The sequence below is a fragment of the Bufo gargarizans genome, chromosome 6 (genome assembly GCF_014858855.1).
Source record: "Bufo gargarizans isolate SCDJY-AF-19 chromosome 6, ASM1485885v1, whole genome shotgun sequence".
Classification (NCBI taxonomy): Eukaryota; Metazoa; Chordata; class Amphibia; order Anura; family Bufonidae; genus Bufo; species Bufo gargarizans.
In genome coordinates this window covers 322,462,296-322,482,809 of record NC_058085.1, presented here as the reverse complement: position 1 = coordinate 322,482,809, position 20,514 = coordinate 322,462,296, and the positions used below count along the sequence as shown (strand labels likewise).

The 20,514-nt window shown below is 45.4% G+C and overlaps 1 protein-coding gene across 3 annotated transcripts in view; it reads right to left on the bottom strand.

Moving 5' to 3' along the window:
• The window catches only part of GMEB2 (glucocorticoid modulatory element binding protein 2), a 42,060-nt gene extending 27,683 nt beyond the window's left edge, over positions 1-14,377 (bottom strand). For 2 of the 3 annotated variants that reach the window (XM_044297395.1, XM_044297396.1), the window contains exons 1-3: positions 14,212-14,377; positions 8,492-8,631; positions 5,952-6,008 (exon numbers count right to left, since the gene is read on the bottom strand). In XM_044297395.1, coding sequence (XP_044153330.1) covers positions 5,952-6,008; positions 8,492-8,610 — 176 coding nt within the window. In that variant the 5' untranslated portion in view covers positions 8,611-8,631; positions 14,212-14,377. The remainder of the gene's footprint in view (positions 1-5,951; positions 6,009-8,491; positions 8,632-14,211) is intronic. The other variant, XM_044297397.1, reaches the window with a different exon arrangement.
• Positions 14,378-20,514: the final 6,137 nt, after the last annotated feature.

The window sequence follows — 20,514 nt, the reverse complement described above, 5'->3', positions numbered from 1 at the left end:
CATAATGAGGTGGTTATTATGGGGGACTTCAACTACCCAGATATAGACTGGGAAACTGAAACTTGTATATCTCATAAAGGGAACAGGTTCTTGGCAATAACCAAAGACAATTACCTCTCCCAACTGGTTCAGGACCCGACTAGAGGGACGGCCATACTGGACTTAGTATTAACCAATAGGCCTGACAGAACAACAGACGTGCAGGTTGGGGGACACCTGGGAAATTGTGACCATAAAGTAATAACCTTCCAATTATCATTAAAAAGAGTGTTTCTACCAAACTTCAAAAAAGCTAAATTTAGCCAACTGAGAGAGGCTATAGGCCTAACTAACTGGGACAAAGTCCTCAAAAATAAAAAATACAGCCACAAAATTGGATATTTTTAAAAGCATCCTAAAATCTAATTGTGAGAGGTACATACCTTATGGGAATAAAATGTTAAGAAACAAGAAAACAACTATGTGGATAAACAGAACTGTAAAGAAAGCAATAAAAAAAACTAATAAAAGCAGCCAAACTAGAGACCGTGAGATTAATTGCCGAAGAGAGCAAAACTAACCCTAAAATGTTCTTTAATTATATAAATGGTAAAAAGTATAAATAAATCTGAAGGTGTCTGTCCTTTACAGAGTGATGAGGGGGGAGTTGCAGAGAGCGACGAGGAGAAAGCAAAGCTATTAAATATTTTTTTCTCCACTGTATTCACTGAAGAAAATAAACTGTCAGATAAAATGCAGAATGTAAAAGTTAATTCCCCATTAAAAGTGCCCTGACTGACCCAGGAAGAAGTATTAAAATAGATGAATCGCCAGGACCAGATGGCATGTACCCCCGTATCCTAAGAGAATTAAGTAATGACATAGCCAGACCCTTATTTCTGATATTAAAGGACTCTATACTGACAGGGAGTGTTCCACAGGATTGGCGCATAGCAAATGTGGTGCCAATATTCAAAAAGGGTCCAAAAACAGAGCCAGGAAACTATAGGCCAGTAAGTTTAACATCTGTCATGGGTAAACTGTTTGAAGGTTTTCTAAGAGATGCTATCTTGGAGTACGTCAATGAAAATAAGCAAATAACGCCATATCAGCATGGCTTCAAGAGGGATCGGTCATGTCAAACTAATTTAATCAGTTTTTATGAGGAGGTAAGTTCTGGACTTGACAACGGTGAATCAATGGATGTCGTATAGCTGGACTTCTCCAAAGCATTTGACACTGTACCACATAAAAGGTTATTATATAAAATGAGAATGCTTGGACTGGGAGAAAATGTCTGTATGTGAGTAAGTAACTGGCTCAGTATTAGAAAACAGAGGGTGGTTATTAGCGGTACACACTGTCACTAGTGGGGTACCTCAGGGGTCAGTACTGGGCTCTATCCTCTTCAATATATTTATTAATGATCTTGTAGAAGGCTTGCACAGTAAAATATCAATTTTTGCAGATGACACTAAAGTATGTAAAGTAATTAACACTGAAGAGGACAGTATACTACTACAGAGGGATCTGAATAGATTGGAGGCTTGGATAGATAAGTGGCAGATGAGGTTTAACACTGACAAATGTAACGTTATGCACATGGAAAGGAATAATGCAAGTCCCCCGTACATACTAAATGGTAAAACACTCGGTAACACTGACATGGAAAAGGACCTAGGAATTTTAGTGAACAGAAAACTAAGCTGTAGAAACCAGTGTCAGGCAGCTGCTGCCAAGGCCAATAAGATTATGGGTTGCATCAAAAGGGGCATAGATGCCGTGATGAGAACATAGTCCTACCACTCTACAAATCACTAGTCAGACCACACATGGAGTACTGTGTACAGTTCTGGGCTCCTGTAAACAAGGCAGACATAGCAGAGCTGGAGAGGGTCCAGAGGAGGGCAACTAAAGTAATAACTGGAATGGGGGGGGGGGGGACTACAATACCCTGAAAGACTATCAACATTAGGGTTATTCACTTTAGAAAAGAGACGACTGAGGGGAGATCTAATTAATATGTATAAATATATCAGGGGTCAGTACAGAGATCTCTCCCATCATCTATTTATCCCCAGGACTGTGACTGTGACGAGGGGACATCCTCTGCGTCTGGAGGAAAGAAGGTTTGTACACAAACATAGAAGAGGATTCTTCACTGTAAGAGCAGTGAGACTATGGAACTCTCTGCCTGAGGAGGTGGTGATGGTGAGTAATTGGTAAAGGAATTCATGAGGGGCCTGGATGTATTTCTGGAGTGTAATAATATTACAAGCTATAGCTAACTAGAGACGGGTCGTTAATCCAGGGAGTTATTCCGATTGCCTGATTAGAGTCGGGAAGGAATTTTTTCCCCTCAAGTTGGAAAAATTGGCTTCTACCGCACAGGTTTTTTTTTGTTTTTTTTCTTCCTCTGGACCAACTTGCAGGATAAACTGGATGGACAAACTGAACTGGATGGACAAACTGAACTGGATGGACAAACTGAACTGGATGGACAAATGTCTTTTTTCGGCCTTATATACAGAAAGAGAACTGCAGCAGAAAGGACACGTCCCACTGAACTGTCAACTTGTAGACAATCTAGCACAGCAATTGGAACAGTGAATGAGGAGATCTCTGGATCCATATGAGGTACAGGGCTGGTTCTAGCTTTGTTAGAAAGGTATTATCACGTACTATATGATGTCTTATTTTAATTTTAATTTTTACACCAAACATGGCATAACCCTTTTAAGGTGCATTTAGACGGGACTATTATTGGACCGATTACTGGGAACAAAAGTTTGTGTGAACATGTTTCCAATAATCAGCATGTCTAACGGTCCATTCACACGTCCGCAATTTCGTTCCGGACCTATTCATTTCTATGGGCAGCACGATGTGCTGCCCAGATCTGGAATTGCGGATCCGGACTTCCGGGTCCGCAATTCCGATCCCGAAAAAAATAAAACATGTCCTATTCTTGTCCGCAATTGCGGACAAGAACAGGCATATTCTGTTAATTGGCGGCGATTTGCGGTCCGCAAAATGTCGCTCGTTCATCAGGTGTATTCATTTTTATGAAGCACATTAAGGCCTCATGCAGACGAACGTATTTTGTTTCTGTATCCGTTCCGTTTTTTTTTGTACAGATAGGATGTGGACCTATTCAATTCAACGAGTTCACAAAAAATGCGTGTGCTATCTGCACCGGATGTCCGTTCCGTAGCCCAGCAAAAAATATAGAGTATGTCCTATTCTTGTCTGTTTTGTGGACAACCATAGGCATTGTTACAATGGAAAAAAATAAAAAATAAACTGATGAAACACGGATGTCACACAAAGGTTATTCATATTTTTTGTGGACCACAAAATACATACAGTCGTGTGCATGTAGCCTAAATCACTGTTTACGGGCAGCAGATCATGCTGTGTAAGATTGGTCTGCTAGAAGGGCTAAGATGCTCATCATGCACTAGGACACCCACAGACAGAGACACAGAGCAGGCACCTATCCAGGCACGTAGGGACCTGCTCGCAAGACGGCAGAAGCCAGGCACGCAGGAAAGAAGAGTTAGGCTGAGTTCACACGGGCGAGATTTCCGCGCGGGTGCAATGCGGTAGGTGAACGTATTGCACCCGCACTGAATCCAGCACCATTCATTTCTATGGGGCTGTGCACATGAGCGATTTTTTTCACGCATCACTTCTGCAATGCTTTAAAATCGCAGCATGCTCTATATTCTGCGTTTGTAACGCAGGACAGGCCCCATAGAAATGAATGGGGCTGAGTGAAAATCGCAAGCATCCGCAAGCAAGTGCGGATGCGGTGCGATTTTCACTCATGGTTGCTAGGTGACAGTCTATTCACTGTATTTTTTTCTCTTATAACATGGTTATAAGGGAAAATAATAGCATTCTGAATACAGAATGCTTAGTACAAGGGCAATTGAGGGTTAAAAAAATAAAAAATAAATTAACTCACCTTGTCCTCTTCATCGCGCAGTTCCCGGTCTCTTCTGATGAGCTGTCGGCTAAAGGACCTTTGGTGACGTCAGATCACATGCTCCAATCACATGGTACATCACCACGGTGATGTACCATGTGATTGGAGCATGTGATCTGACGTCACCAAAGGTCCTTTAGCCGACAGCTCATCTACCAGACCGGGAACTGCGCGATGAAGAGGACAAGGTGAGTTAATTTATTTTTTATTTTTTTAACCCTCAATTGCCCTTGTACTAAGCATTCTGTATTCAGAATGCTATTATTTTCCCTTATAACCATGTTATAAGGGAAAATAATACAATCTACACTACAACTAACCCAAACCTGAACTTCTGTGAAGAAGTTCGGGTCTGGGTACCACAGTCGGTTTTTTATCACGCGAGTGCAAAACACATTGCACCCGCGTGATAAACACTGAACATCGGAACGCAATCGCAGTCAAAACTGACTGCAATTGCGTACCCAATCGCGCGGGTTTGCCGCAATACACCGGGACGCATCCGGACCTAATCCGGACACGCCCGTGTGAACCCAGCCTTAGGGCTCTTTCACACTTGCGTTCTTTTCTTCCGGCATAGAGTTCCGTCGTCGGGGCTCTATGCCGGAAGAATCCTGATCAGTTTTATCCTAATGCATTCTGAATGGAGAGAAATCCGTTCAGGATGCATCAGGATGTCTTCAGTTCAGGACCGGAAAGTTTTTTGGCCTGAGAAAATACCGCAGCATGTTGCGCTTTTTGCTCCGGCCAAAAATCCTGAACACTTGCCGCAAGGCCGGATCCAGAATTACTGCCCAGCGAAAGGCATTAATCCGGATCCGGCCTTAAGCTAAACGTCGTTTCGGCGCATTGCCGGATCCGACGTTTAGCTTTTTCTGAATGGTTACCATGGCTGCCGGGACGCTAAAGTCCTGGCAGCCACGGTAAAGTGTAACGGGGAGCGGGGGAGCAGTATACTTACTGTCCGTGCGGCTCCCGGGGCACTCCAGAGTGACGCCAGGGCGCCCCACGCGCATGGATGACGTGCTCGCATGGCACGTCATCCATGCGCATGGGGCGCTCTGACGTCATTCTGGGGCGCCCCGGGAGCCGCACGGACTGTAAGTATACCGCTCCCCGCTACTACTATGGCAACCAGGACTTTAATAGCGTCCTGGCTGCCATAGTAACACTAATCGCATTTTGAAGACGGATCCGTCTTCAAATGCTTTCAGTTCACTTGCGTTTTTTCCGGATCCGGCGTGTAATTCCGGCAAATGGAGTACACGCCGGATCCGGAAAACGCAAGTGTGAAAGAGCCCTTAGTGGCAGCAGCATATACCCACAGCCGTCTGTGGTCCCCAATGACTCAGGCAATAAAAGTGAGAATTCTAATAGTCAGGGACAGTTAGGACAATGACAATCAGAACTATGCATACACTCACCTAAAGAATTATTAGGAACACCTGTTCTATTTCTCATTAATGCGATTATCTAGTCAGCCAATCACATGGCAGTTGCTTCAATGCATGTAGGGTTGTGGTCCTGGTCAAGACAATCTCCTGAACTCCAAACTGAATGTCAGAATGGGAAAGAAAGATGATTTAAGCAATTTTGAGCGTGGCATGGTTGTTGGTGCCAGACGGGCCGGTCTGAGTATTTCACAAACTGCTCAGTTACTGGGATTTTCACGCACAACCATTTCTAGGGTTTACAAAGAATGGTGTGAAAAGGGAAAAACATCCAGTATGCGGCAGTCCTGTGGGCGAAAATGCCTTGTTGATGTTGGTCAGAGGACAATGGGCCGACTGATTCAAGCTGATAGAAGAGCAACGTTGACTGAAATAACCACTCGTTACAACCGAGGTATGCAGCAAAGCATTTGTGAAGCCACAACACGCACAACCTTGAGGCGGATGGGCTACAACAGCAGAAGACCCCACCGGTACCACTCATCTCTACTACAAATAGGAAAAAGAAGCTACAATTTGCACAAGCTCACCAAAATTGGACTGTTGAAGACTGGAAAAATGTTGCCTGGTCTGATGAGTCTCGGTTTCTGTTGAGACATTCAAATGGTAGAGTCCGAATTTGGTGTAAACAGAATGAGAACGTGTATCCATCATGCCTTGTTACCACTGTGCAGGCTGGTGATGGTGGTGTAATGGTGTGGGGGATGTTTTCTGGGCACACTTTAGGCCTCTTAGTGCCAATTGGCCATTGTTTAAATGCCACGGGCTACCTGAGCATTGTTTTTGACCATGTCCATCCCTTCATGACCACCATGTACCCATCCTCTGATGGCTACTTCCAGCAGGATAATGCACCATGTTACAAAGCTCGAATCATTTCAAATTGGTTTCTTGAACATGACAATGAGTTCACTGTACTAAAATGGCCCCCACAGTCACCAGATCTCAACAGCAGTGGTTCTCAACCTAGGGGTTGCGACCCCTTTGGGGGTCGATCGGCCCTTTCCGGGGGGTCGCCTGAGGCTTCCTATTGTGGGTCACCCGCACAACAGCAGCGGCCCCTTATCCTCGCGCACAGGAAGTGATGTCCTATCACTGCCTGTGCTTGAAGGAGCCTGACGTCTGGACGGGTAAGTCTGGCCGCCTATCTGCTGAGGTCTGAGTTTTTTCGTTAATGACACCGCCGCTGAGCACCACTGCCACCAATGATTTAATTGAGCCTGGCTAATTTTATTTTAATTATTTGGCTGAGCAAGGCTTAATTTATTTGGGGGGACATGAAGCACCGCTGATTTATTTTTTGGGGGGACCCTGAGCACTTCTGATTTATTTTTTATTTTTAATCAATAAATTTTTTATTGAAGATAATTTTTCAATAGTCACAGTGACCAATTACAGAAAAGAAAAATGTACAGAAATAATATCCAATTATTTAAGGCTTAAATAAATAAATCAGAAGTGCTAAGGGTTCCCCAAATAAATAAATCAGCGGTGCTTCAGGTCTGCTTAAAAATTAAGCAGACCTGAAGCACCGCTGATTTATTTATTTGGGGGACCCTGAGCACCATTGATTTATTTATTTGGGGGGGACCTGAAGCACCGCTGATTTATTTATTTGGGGGACCCTGAGCACCATTGATTTATTTATTTGGGGGGGACCTGAAGCACCGCTAATTTATTTATTTGGGGGAAACCTGATGCACCCCTGATTTATTTATTTGGGGGACCCTGAGCACCGCTGATTTATTTATTTGGGGGAGACCTGAAGCCCCGCTGATTTATTTATTTGGGGGACCCTGAGCACTTCTGATTTATTTATTTGGGGGGGGACTTGAAGCACCACTGATTTATTTATTTGAGGGGTACCCAACATTTTGTCTTTGTGATTAATTACTTTGCTTTAATTATGTTCAATTTGTAGCAATAAAAATACATCCTGCATATCAGATATTTACATTACAATTCATAACAGTAGCAAAATTAGTTATGACGTAGCAAGGAAAAAAATTTAATGGTTGGGGGTCACCACAACATGAGGAACTGTATTAAGGGGCCACGGCTTTAGAAAGGTTGAGAACCACTGCAATAGAGCATCTTTGGGATGTGGTGGAACGGGACCTTCGTGCCCTGGATGTGCATCCCTCAAATCTCCATCAACTGCAAGATGCTATCCTATCAATATGGGCCAACATTTCTAAAGAATGCTATCAGCACCTTGTTGAATCAATGCCACGTAGAATTATGGCAGTTCTGAAGGCAAAAGGGGGTCCAACACCATATTAGTATGGTGTTCCTAATAATTCTTTAGGTGAGTGTATATTACAATATTCAGCATGGAGATATATCCATTTATACACACACTGAATATAAAAATTGTATCAGACTAACTTACAGACTAATTCTGGAGTTCAGGCTAAGGCCAAGGGTCCATTCACACAACCGCAGCGTTTTGCGGGTCCGCAAAACACCGGGCCGGCAACCCAATAGAAATGCCTGTTTTTGTCCGCAGCTGTTATATTTTATTGCGGAGCTGCACTACGGAAGTTCAGAGCCACGGACCGGAAATGCAGATGCGGACAGCACACTGTGTGCTGTCCGCATCTTTTCCATCCCCAATGAAAAGTAATGGGTCCGGATCCGTTCTGCAACGGATCCGGATCCATTTTGCGGACGTCTGAATAGACCCTAACAAAGGGAGAGCGCAAAGTAACACATAACTGTAGGATCAGACTACACAAAGGGTTTGTTTGTAGTCTGAAACCATAGAGACACAAAAACTGTTGATCCGTCAACAAGTCCCTTTACTATCTCTCAGTATAGACATAGAGGGCAGCACGGTGGCTCAGTGGTTATTCAGTGGTGACCAAGGACAACATCTCCCCGTGTTTGCGTGGGTTTCATCCAGATCCCTCCCATGCTCCAAAGAAATACTGAGAGAGCTTAGATTGTGAGCCCCATTGAGGACAGCGTGATGTTAATGTCTGTAAAGCGCTGCGGAATATGTCAGCGCTATATAAGTGAGTATAATAACAAAAAAATGCAGCTGTAGATATGGAATTGAGATTCCTACCTGTTGGTGGTAACAAGAACAGCTTTCACCTTCTCCATGCCACTCCCGTCCATAATGTGATCAGGTGTGGTTACCACCACCACTTCTTCCACATGCACACTGACGTCTGGGGTGGCCATGTCTGAAAGACCCTCACGGAGCTGAGGATAAAAGAGAAAAACATAATCAGAATACAGATATTGCTGGGTCACTCTCCACCAAATCTCTTAAAGAGAACCTGCCACCAGCAGCATGTTATGGGACAGGGGGAGCGGAGCAGATTGATATAAAGCATCATGGAAAAAGATTCAGCAAAACTTGTTAATTTATACATTTATACCTCATTTTTTTCATCACTGGCCTAGGAAAAGCAGAGAGAAGACCGCAGAACTCACAGGACTGCAGCTGCCTTCTCAAACAGCTGATCTGCAGGGGACCTGGGCGTCGGACCCCCACCGATCACATACTGATGACCTATGTATTTTTTTTTAGCACCCTTTAAAGGGGTTTTCCAAGAGGTTTTTTACTGCTGACCTATCCCAGGATAGGTCATCAGTATGTGATTGGTGGGGTTTCGACACCCAGGACCCCCTGCCAATCAGCTGTTCAAGAAGGAAGCGGCATTCATGTGAGTGCCACGACCGTCTTTCTGCTTTTCCAAGGCCAAGTGATGACACGTTCATGACACCTGCCCTAGGAGCAGCTCAGCCCCATTCAAGTGAATGGGGCTGAGCTGCGATACCAAGCACAGCCGTTATACAATGTAAGGTGCTGTGCTTGGTGTGCTGCGAGAATGCCGCGGCACTCACAGGAGTGCCAGTGTCTTCTCAAAACCCCCACCAATCACATACTGATGACCTCTTCTGAGGATAGGCCATCACTAAAAAAAAAAATATATATATCTCAGAAAACATTCTTATTTACCATAAAGGTATGGTAAAAAAATTCCGCCAAGGTTTTTTGGGTTTTGATATTACGGCATTCATTGTGCGCTAAAAATTACATGATGTCTTTATTAAGCGGGTCAATCTGATTACGGCGATAACAAATTTGTATAGTATGTATTTTGTTTTAATACTTAAAAAAAAAAAAAAAAAACTAACAAAATTTTCTTTGCATTGTCATTTTCTGACAGTCATAACTATTTTATATTTCTGTATGAGGGCTTGTATAGTGTGGAACAAACTATAGTTTTTATTGGTACCATTCTTGGGGTACATATAATTTTTGATCAGTTATTAAATTTTTGGGGGGAACAAGGTGACGAATCACGTGTTTTAATTGGTTTTTCTTCACGTTATGGCATTCACCGCGCAGGAAAAATATTTAAATAGTTCAGAGATTTTCAGATGCAGCGATACCCGCTTTTTAAATTATTATTTAGATTTCTTAAAAATGGGAAAAGGGGGCGATTTGAACTTTAAATTTTTTATTTTTTTTTTAAAACATTAACTTTTACTCCCCCTAGGTTGTGGCCCCTTTTGATCCCCTGGCCCATACAACATAATAGTGAACTATTATGGTGAATGGGATTCTAATACTCTGCCTGTTGAGCCATGCCTCGTGCAGAGCTTTGCAGGCAGATTACCATGACAGGCCTAGGAAACTTCAGCAGGCCCCTTGCTGTCATGGTAACCAATAAGAGTCCTGTGATTTCATTGCAGGGCTCCGACTGAAAGCTAGAGGGAGCTGCCGCCTTCTTCCTAATGCCACAGATGCTGCTATTGAGAGTGGCATCTGAGGGGCTAAAGGGGTTGTCTGGGTTCAGAGCTCAACCCAGGCAGTCCTTTGCCCTGTGCTGAATCACGCAGGGCAAAAGCTTTTTTTAAGACATCCGGTGACGTAACAGGCTCTCCATAGGGACTGCTTGTCGGAGGCTTCCACCCAGCAGTGAGCCCAGTGACATCACCGGCACTAATGGGAGGGTATTAGCACTGCCCTAGCCTGTATACAATGCTGTCATACCAGGGGGGCCCTAGGGGTGAAAATTGGGGGATGTCCGGGTTCAGCTCTGAACTTGTACAACCCCTTTAAATCTCAGGCCCACAACTATTCTAATTTTCCGAACACATAGCCATATGCAGGGCTTATTTTCTGAGGGACAGGTTGTATTTTTTAATGGCACCATTTAATATATTGTAGATTGTATTAAAAAACAGGAAAACAATTCTTTGACAGGTGAAATGGAAAAACAAAAAATTCTGCTAAGGTTTTTTCTGGGTTTTCTTATTATGGCCTTCACAATGCACTAAAAATGACAAAGGTCCTTTTCTGTGGATCAATACGATTATGGCGTTACCAAATTTATATAATTATTATTTTTTGCTACTTTAAAAAAAATATAAAAAAAATTTGTGCATCACTATATTCTTACACCCAAAATCTTTTTTTTATATTTCCATCCACGGAGCTGTGTGAGGGCTTAATTTTTGGGACACACCAAAAAAAAAAAAAAAAAGTGAATCCCATCTCCCCCCCTTTCCCCCATTATAGGCTACTTTCACACTAGCGTTTTTACGGGATCCGGCAGGGTTCAGCAAAAACGCTTCAGTTACTGATAATACAACCATCTGCATCCGTTCCAAATAGATCCGGTTGTATTATCTTTAACATACCCAAGACGGATCCATCATGAACTCCACTGAAAGTCAATGGGGGACGGATCAGTTTTCTATTTTGTCAGAGAAAACTGATTCGTCCTCATTGACTTGCATTGGGGTCATGCCGCATCCGTCTTGCTCTGCATCCCAGGACGGAAAGCAAACTGTAACATGCTGTGGTTTGCTCTCCGGTATGGGAACGCAACTAAACGGAACGGAATGCATTTTGGAGCATTCCGCTCTGATCAGCTCAGTTTTGTCCCCATTGACAATGCATAGGGACAAAACAAGCGTTTTTTTTCCGGTATTGAGCCTCTACGACAGATCTTAATACCGGAAAACTAAAACGCTAGTGTGAAAGTAGGCTTAGGGATTCACTGCGCAGGTTTTTAGATTTATATAGTGTAAACATTTTTAGATGCTGCAATACCAATTATGTTTTTTATTGTTATATGTCAAATTGGGAAAGAAGGTGAAGAATTTTTATTTTCGTGTTTTTTTTTTTAAATCTTTATTTTTTTTTTTACTGCAATTTGTAGTCCTCTTAGAGGACTTGAACATGTGATCTTCTGATCGGTTGTACCGTAGACTGCAATAGAACACTATGGGTTTTCTACAGGTTGTCCTTCAGGCATGGCTGAGGGTGCCGTTAAACATGACGCAAAAATCTGCTGGAAACCAACACAGCACAAAGACTTGTGATACCATGTTATCCTATGGGGATGAAACGTGTCAGTCGCTGCCCTGTAGAATGTTATTCTGCAGCAGAAATGACATTCGTGGCTTTTCTGAACCAGAAATTTGTTGGGAGCCCCTAAACCAGCTTTTGGCGTAAAAAAGTTGTGCAGCCCTATTTTGCGACTCTTTAAATGCCGTCCTCACCACTGGGGAATAGCTGAGGCGTGGCTGTTGGCCCCAGCAAATTCACTCATATTTATGCCTTTTTTCTGACGTAAATGACTACTGAAATCTATCCCACCTAGTGGCTGGAGTAGATGTCAATCTAGCCGCACGGACTGCCAGAGGACACGCCTAAATTATGAATAGGCCTGCATATTTTCTAGTGGATTTTTCAGCCACATGTGAAGCAGGCAGCTTACTATGATGGGACCGAAAGGCTTCATAGGACTAGGGCAGGCATGCCCAACATGCAGCCCTCCACCTGTGGCAAAACTACAACTCCCAGCATGCCTGGACAGCCTACAGCTATCAGCCTGCAGCAGGGCATGGTGGGAGTTGTAGTTTTACAACAGCTGGAGGGCCACAGCGATGTATTGCAGAAAAATCATTATGGGCACTCCAATCGTAAAAGAGGGAGCCCCACTCAGAATCTGCTGTCACTATTGTAGATGGCATCTAAGGGGTTAAACGATCAGAACCCGGGGATTGCATCAGGGTGTTCAGTGAACGATACAGCCAGGACCTGCCGCAGATGGAGCAGACGCAGCACTGAACCCAACTGCCGTACTGGGTTAATCTTTCCTTCCGTCGGGATCGCTCAGGCGCCCGCTGGACGTGGATTCCATGCATGTTACTGTAGTTTTATTCACTTGTGGATTGCGGCCATAATACAGTCACCTCCACTCACTATCAGGAACGCACAGTCTGTCCCCCGCCATTCGTTTGGAAAGAAGTCTGCACCCCAACATGTCCCAGAAAACCCCATGATGAATGCATGACATAAAATATGGGGACACATCTGAGGCCTCATGCACACGACCGTAGGCAAGTTGCAGTCCGCTAAATAAAATCCACAAAAAATACGGATGACGTCCATGGGCATTCCGTATTTTGCGTAACGGAACAGGTGGCCCCCGATAGAACAGTCCTATTGTTGTCCGTAATGCGGACAATAAGGCTCCATTCATACATCCATATAATGGGTCCACATCCGTTCCGCAAGGTGCAGACCCATCCATGAAATTATGGTACCTGTTAAAATCTGGGACCCTCGTCACTTCCGGTAGTAACGTAGGCGCACCGGAAGCTTCAAAAGGTGGTGTGATTTAGAGCCCGGCACCTGATTGGCTGAAAAGAAGGCGTGTTGGCGCCTGCGCACAACCAACCTGGGTACCGTCATTTTACATGATGCACCTGTGAACGCGCACAGGGAGGGAACCTATCATTTACGGGCTGAAAAGGAGTGCTGGCGCCTGCGCACAACTAACTTGGGTACCGTAATTTTACATGCAGTGCCTGTGAACGCGCACAGGGAGGGAGGGTACCTATGATTTACGGGCTGAAAAGAAGGTGTGTTGACCCATAAATGTACCCTTCCTCCCTCCCTGTGCGCGTTCACAGGCGCTGCATGTAAAATGACGGTACCCAGGTTGGTTGTGCGCAGGCGCCAACACGCCTTCTTTTCAGCCAATCAGGTGCCGGGCTCTAAGATCACACCTCCTTTTGAAGCTTCCGGTGCGCCTACGTCACTACCGGAAGTGACAAGGGTACCAGATTTTGACAGGTACCATAATTTCACGGAACACCGGCCGGGTGTATTGGGGATCCGCAATGCCCTACGGACGTCTGAATGGAGCCTTATGGGACATGTTCTATTTTTTTGCAAAACGGAACGCACACCGAGTACCTTCCTTTTTTTTTTTTTGCTGACCCATTTAAATGAATGGTTCCATATACGGAGCGGACACAGAATGAAAATACGTTTGTGCGCAAGAGGCCTGATAAAGATACCACCAATAGTCAGAAACCATCACAGCCTATAACTAAACAGGATGAATGAGCAGAGTCTACATGGGAGAACCACAAGTCCCAGCAACCAGCAGTGAGGAACTACAATTCCCAGGGAGCACGGAATGGCTGCCATTATAACACAGGCACGGGGCGTTCCCTCAGTCAGGGGGCCGGCTTGCGGGGGTACACCGCCCAGTCACCCTACAATTTTTTTAGGGCGCCCCTTAAAAAGCGCAGCCAGGGTGCTGGTTGCTATAGCCACGGCCTTGGCCCAGCTCCCCGGGCTGCTGCGCGGAAGCTGACGCTTATAACGCGGCCTCGCACGCAGCCTCCTCCTCCCCCCGGCGCCGCCGTGAGCACGGCCCGCCGTCACGTCCTGACGCTCCGCAGAGACCCGGTGCGTGATGAGGGGGAGGGGTGAAGACTCCCTAGGCCGTGGGCGGCACTCACCTGCTCTCCAACGCTGCAGGGCCTCGGTGCCGCCCGCTGCCCCGGGGTTTCCGCCGGTTTTTGGGCGGTTTCGGAGACACTGGCGGGGGTGAAGCGAGAAGGCCGCGCTCGTTCACGTCTCCGGGGAGAAAAGGAGGGGGATATGCGCGCTCATGTGATGGCTTCAAATATGGCCGGCCGTAGAAGCTATTGCGCATGCGTGGTTTATTAGACTGTGGACGTTAGGTGGCGCTGATTTGCACCTGGCTCTGCTTCTCTACAATCTAATCTGCGGTATACGTACCTAGACACTAGATGGCGCTGTGAATGTGTTTGCGTCATAGCAGAGTTGTGTGCTGTGCGCACTGCGCAGTCCGTCGTTCGGTCAGTCATGAAGTGACCGTTGTATGCCTGTCACTGCCAGTATGTCCGTCCCTCATGCTCTTCACTCTTCTTGCCTTACAGAGTGGACCATGAAACCAGACACGTTTCCCTTGTGTGGTTATCGCCACTAATAAAATATGTGCCCGTCCTTTTTTCTTTTCTTTTTTTCAAATAACTTTATTGTATAAAAGTTTCCTTTTTTTTAATGCTGCTTTTAACTGATTTGCCTTTAGGATGCTCAGTTATTATTGGCAATAAGGTCTCAAAATGAAGTAAAAAAAAACAAAAAATACTAATGACGCGATTAAAAAACGGACAGCCTTGTGTGGGATTTCAAGCCATCCCTGCCCGTATTGCGGATGGCAGGTCTGCAATATATAAACACCGGACGTGTGAGTTCCTTTTTACGAATGCGGACCCATTGATTTGAATGGGTCCGCAATCTGCAAGATACAGGGTGGTGTGCAGCAGAGGCACGGATCACAAGTGCTTCTGTGGGCTTTCGGACCGCAAAATATAGGACATGCCCTATCTTTTGCTGTATTTTGCGGACTCATTCAAGTCAATGGGTCTGCGCCGCAATATGGGATACACACGGCCAGTGCCTGTGCATTGCCGACTGCTACTTGCAGTCAGGGTTGCCAATCAGAATTTTTCTTCTTTCTGGACAACCCCATAATCACGGACAGCCAACGTTTTTACGGACAAATTGGAAAACCATAATGGATGATAAATATTATAAATAATACGTATATAGCTCAATATACCGATAAGAACTAATTTACAGCATTTACTGTGAGCTGTAAAATGATGATAATTACCACCAAAATAATCTAGTCAACTGACACGTCTATTTTTTTTTCACGGACACAGGGAAAAAAGTCACTTATTTTTACAGACTGTCCAGAAATTTCTAGACGGTTGGCAACCCTGCCAACATTTGTATGGAAGATGAAAAAGTTTCAGTTGCAGCCCATCCTATTGTCCCATGAATCACCTAGTATATCAGAGAATGGCAGTGCAATGTATGGTTGGGGGAAACTGGCACAAGTTTTGCATTGGGACTACACATCTGAATATAACTTGATTCAAAGCAGATTGCACAACTTATGGCACAGTTATCCGCAAATAGGAAAATCAGCCATTACTTACTAATATCAGGTCCCTAGCGAACAGATTAACTAAAAGTATGACCATGCCTCCAAAATGTCCCTGTTTTGGACCCAGGTCCCTCTGTCCCTCTTTGCTCCTTATTTCACATGAGTGAGTTTTCCGCACGGGTGCGATCTGTTTTTACAATGGATAGCATCCAGGCTGAATCAAGACTCATTCATTGAATGGGTAGATGAACATAAGCATTGTTTTTCACTGACCATATGTCCATTCAGGAAAAACATCACAGCATGTTCTATCTTCATCTGTTTTTCATGCAGGAGCGGTCTATTAAAGTCAGTAAAAAAAAACTGACAGCACACGGATGGTATCTGGATGCAGTCCGTTGTTCACTGATGGTTGTGTAACATCCCAGAGTTATGTTACGAAACTCTTTTACCCCGCTACAACCTGTTAAGTGTATTTATACTGCCATCTAATGTAATTGTATATGGTATTCTCACAAATGTGCATTGAAACCCTTGTTAAATGTATTTTCTGTAATTTTCATGTTCACCAGCAGGTAGCAGCAATGTGTTTACCAGGGACTTAGTTCAGTTTAGTGTTTCTAGACTTGAATAGTTTATTCCAGTTTAGCTCCCCCTCTTTGAGCAGAGTGGGCTCGCCCATGTCCTGCCTCATGGGGAGAGAAGGAAGTTGAGTTAGTGTGCCAGCCACCCCGGTTAGGGGAAGGCTGTGCGTGTAGAAGCTCCCAGTTCTAGGGATCCAAGCCAGTATCTTGTCTCGGCTGAGACAAAAGATCATCATTCCCAGTCTGAGCCTTGTAGCCTCAGCCGTGGAAAGCAAGCAGCCATCTCCAGTACTCCAGGAAGAAGCATACCCTGTGAGCACAACTGTGACTACCGTCCAGAGACCAGGAGAAGCTAAATTCCTCCTCAGCTAGTCAGTTCCCAATACAGCAGAAGACAGATAGCGCAGAAGATATTAATTCCTGCCACATTACAGAGCCACAAGCAGACAACTTATCCCGCAAAAAGCTCCAGGCACATGATAGAAGCAGAGGATAGATTCCTGCCACACATTGCCAATACCTGCTGGGACTTCAGACTAATGCTGTATCTCATGTGGATTAATGCTGCAACAAGTAAAGACCAGTTTGAACTATATCCCAATTGGATCTCAATTATTGCTGCAAAACCCTCAATTACTCCTACTAGAAACACACTCATTTTATTGCAAGTGAGCCAGGATCCAGGAGTCCAGCCGGACCAACGTAGGAGACACCCTTGACACTATACCCACTACCATACAGAGACATTATACCACTCTGGCATTCCTAACCTGGTACGTGAGTTGCAACACCTTAAAGGGCCCTGTGTTAGTACCCTGCAATTGGCGTCACAAACAAAAACTATAAACTATCATTCACACCTGAACCAGCCATTGCATACTATTGGCGTCAGTGCATACCCCAATCGGGCTTACTGCAGTTGCTGGGAGATGATGCTGTGTGTTAGGGCTCTTTCACGCATGTGCAACGCCCCAGAGTGGCATCACCACTTCTTCACCCCGCTACTGTCTTTAATGGGCTAATATAATGTCATCTTGTGTATTTATTTCAGGTCCTATACACTGTGCATTTCTAATCTTTGTAACTGTTATGTTCATATGTAATGTGCCTGGTTCACCAGCAGATGGCAGCAAATATGGCAGAGTTATCTTAGATAAAGTGGAACCTTCCATTCTAACACCCCCTCTGTGGAGGAGTGGGCGAGTCCCACTTCCTGCAGGAAGGGAGGGGACCAGTTTCTAGAGCAGTCTAGCTTACCCCCTGCTAGGGGAAGGAGGCAAGTGATTGGCACGTCTCTGCTGGACATGCCCAAGCCAAGCCAGCTAGGGCACCTTAGACTCTGCTGCCCACGGAGGGCAAAGCTTAAAGGGAACCTGTCACCAGGATTTTTTGCATAGAGCTGGGGACATAGGCTGCTAGATGGCCACTAGCACATCTGCAATACCCAGTCCCCATAGCTCTCTGTGCTTTTATTGTGCTAAAAAAACGTTTTGATCGATATGCAAATTAACCTCATATGTGTCCTGTATCCGGAGATGAGTCCAGCGGAAAGGAGCCCAGCACTGCCCCGCGTCCTCCGAATCTCCTCCTCGCTGGCTGACGTCACAAAGCTGGAGCGCCGAAATCTCGCGATGCGCAAGCTAGCGCATGCGCAGTGTCGGCATCATGTTCATTCCCTGTGCTGGCATCAGCACAGGGAACGAACTACGCATGCGCTAGCTCGCTCATCGCGAGATTTCGGCGCTCCAGCTCCAGCTCTGTGACGTCAGCCAGCAAGGAGGAGATTCGGAGGACGCGGGGCGGTGCTGGGCTCCTTTCCGCTGGACTCATCTCCGGATACAGGACACATATGAGGTTAATTTGCATATCGATCAAAACGTTTTTTTAGCACAATAAAAGCACAGAGAGCTATGGGGACTGGGTATTGCAGATGTGCTAGTGGCCATCTAGCAGCCCATGTCCCCAGCTCTATGCAAAAAATCCTGGTGACAGGTTTCCTTTAAAGCTTTAGGAGCCAGGAGGAAAGTTCCCTGGCCTAATTAAGAGACAGACTACAAAGAGAAAAGTTGCAGCATACAGCAAAACCAAAGTTATACAGTCAGCCTGTCAGTACAGCAGAGCCAGAGAGTAACAGTTGTAGTAGAGACGAGTTTGCCTGCCAGATTTTTATGCTAAAGCCTGCTGGGACCAAGACAAAGCCTGTAAACCGTTTTAGAGAACGTTTATACAAAATAAAGTTGCTTTTCAACTGCATCTCAAGGTCTGGGCTCAGGTTATTATTTTATCCCTCAACTATTACCCCTATTTGTTTGCTTCAGAGCCAACACCTGGGGTCCAGCCGTATCCAGGTAGGAGAACCGTGACACTCACAACTCGTATGAAGGACATTTTAGGCCACCCTATACCACTCGGCTATTCCTACACCTGGGTACCACCACCAATCACAAAAGGGGCTCTGGGAATTGGTGTTCGTTGCACATGTAGTAAACGGACAGCATCCAGTGTGTGCAGTGAGTTGTTTTTTCACGCATCATCTTTGTGTTCAGGAAAAATCGCAGCGTTCTATATTGTGCATTTTTCACGCATCTCTGGCCCCATAGAAGTGAATGAGGCTTGTGTGAAAAACGGAAGTCTAGATGCAATGCGTTTAGCACTGATGGTTGGTAGGAGTAGGAGATGTAGATTGTTATTCTTTAGTTTTTCTTCATGTTCTTGAAAATCGCCTGCAATCTACATATCTAGATGGAAAAAACACAAACTCTAAAAGTAATCGCAGAAAAAACTTGCTGAACTTGTGTATAAAACCATCAGTTTTTCCCTGAAGAGACACAATCTGTACTGCTCCTATAAAAGAGGTCTTACTCTTCAGTTTTTCTTCACATGCGTGAAAAACAGATGTTCACTGTGTGAAAAAGGCTTTAAAGGGGTTATACAAATTATAAAACATACCCCTCATATAGATGATACCTACCCTGGCACCCGCGTCTCTCCTGATCCCTGCATGGCTGCCACTGCCAGCTGTGCAAGCTTATTTGAAAGTTTAGGTATACTTTAAGTAGGGTGACCACTTTCAGGTGCGGATTAAGTGCATGATATGCTGTCTACCCAACTCGGGACCCTCCCTCCATTAAATTTTAAAAAAAATTCTGTATGAAGAGGCTGCGGTGCTTCGTGAGCGGCACAGTCTCCTCCTAGGCCATATGACATCACATTCCTCGTTCACATGGCCTAGGTGCAGCTCTGTCCCATCTGAGTGATTGGGTCTGAGCTGCAATCCCAAGCACAGTGCTATCAAATGGACAGCGCTGTGCTTGGTAAGGAGCAAAGAGGCTGCGGCGCTCACTGGAACATTGCGGTCTCCTCAAACAGCTGATTGGTGGGGGTGCCAGGAGTCAGACCCCCACCATCTCCTAACTCTCTGAGTACAGATGTCATAGATTTTACCTGCAGTCCTATGTAACACCCCACATAACACAGTGAACTATTGTGTTATGTGGGGTGCTACATAAGACTGCAGGGAACATCTACTACGTTATCTGTACACAGAAAGTTATCACTGTTATCTGGGCTGTTACATAGGACTGCAGGGAACATCTACTACGTTATCTGTACACAGAAAGTTATCACTGTTATCTGGGCTGTTACATAGGACTGCAGGGAACATCTACTACGTTATCTGTACACAGAAAGTTATCACTGTTATCTGGGCTGTTGCAAATTTGCCAAATAAAAAATACATATGATTATAATAAAAAAAAGACTTGGAGGAGGGGGGGGGGGGGGGCGGAGCCGGGATGCTGAGGAAGATGGCTGCCTAGTCCTCAGCTCTTCCAGCCACAGATAGAACACAGCGGCTCACAGAACAAAAAAACGGTGTAAAGCACCTCAAAGTGGGAGGTTACCTCATCCTGAGTCGGGGGACATCTTTGGAGATCCTTCCTGTATCGGGCGTGCATCGGAAGCATCGCGTCCACATCGCCACCCGCACACAGCCAGCTCAGCGTGCAAGGGGGATCCGGTGCTGCACAGCTCAAGGTGAGGAAGACAGCGCAGCATTAAGCAGCTGACACTCCCGCTCCCTACCAACTACAGGATCGGGCCTCCAGAACGGCACTGCTGCGGGCGGGCCGGGAGCGACAGCCGCTGTCGCAGCGGACATTTTGACCAAGTGGAGCGCTTCGGCTCACTGGAGGCAGCGCTCCCACATCAGTGCGCGCATCCATTGTGCAGAGGAAACACGGAGCAACGCGGGTTAA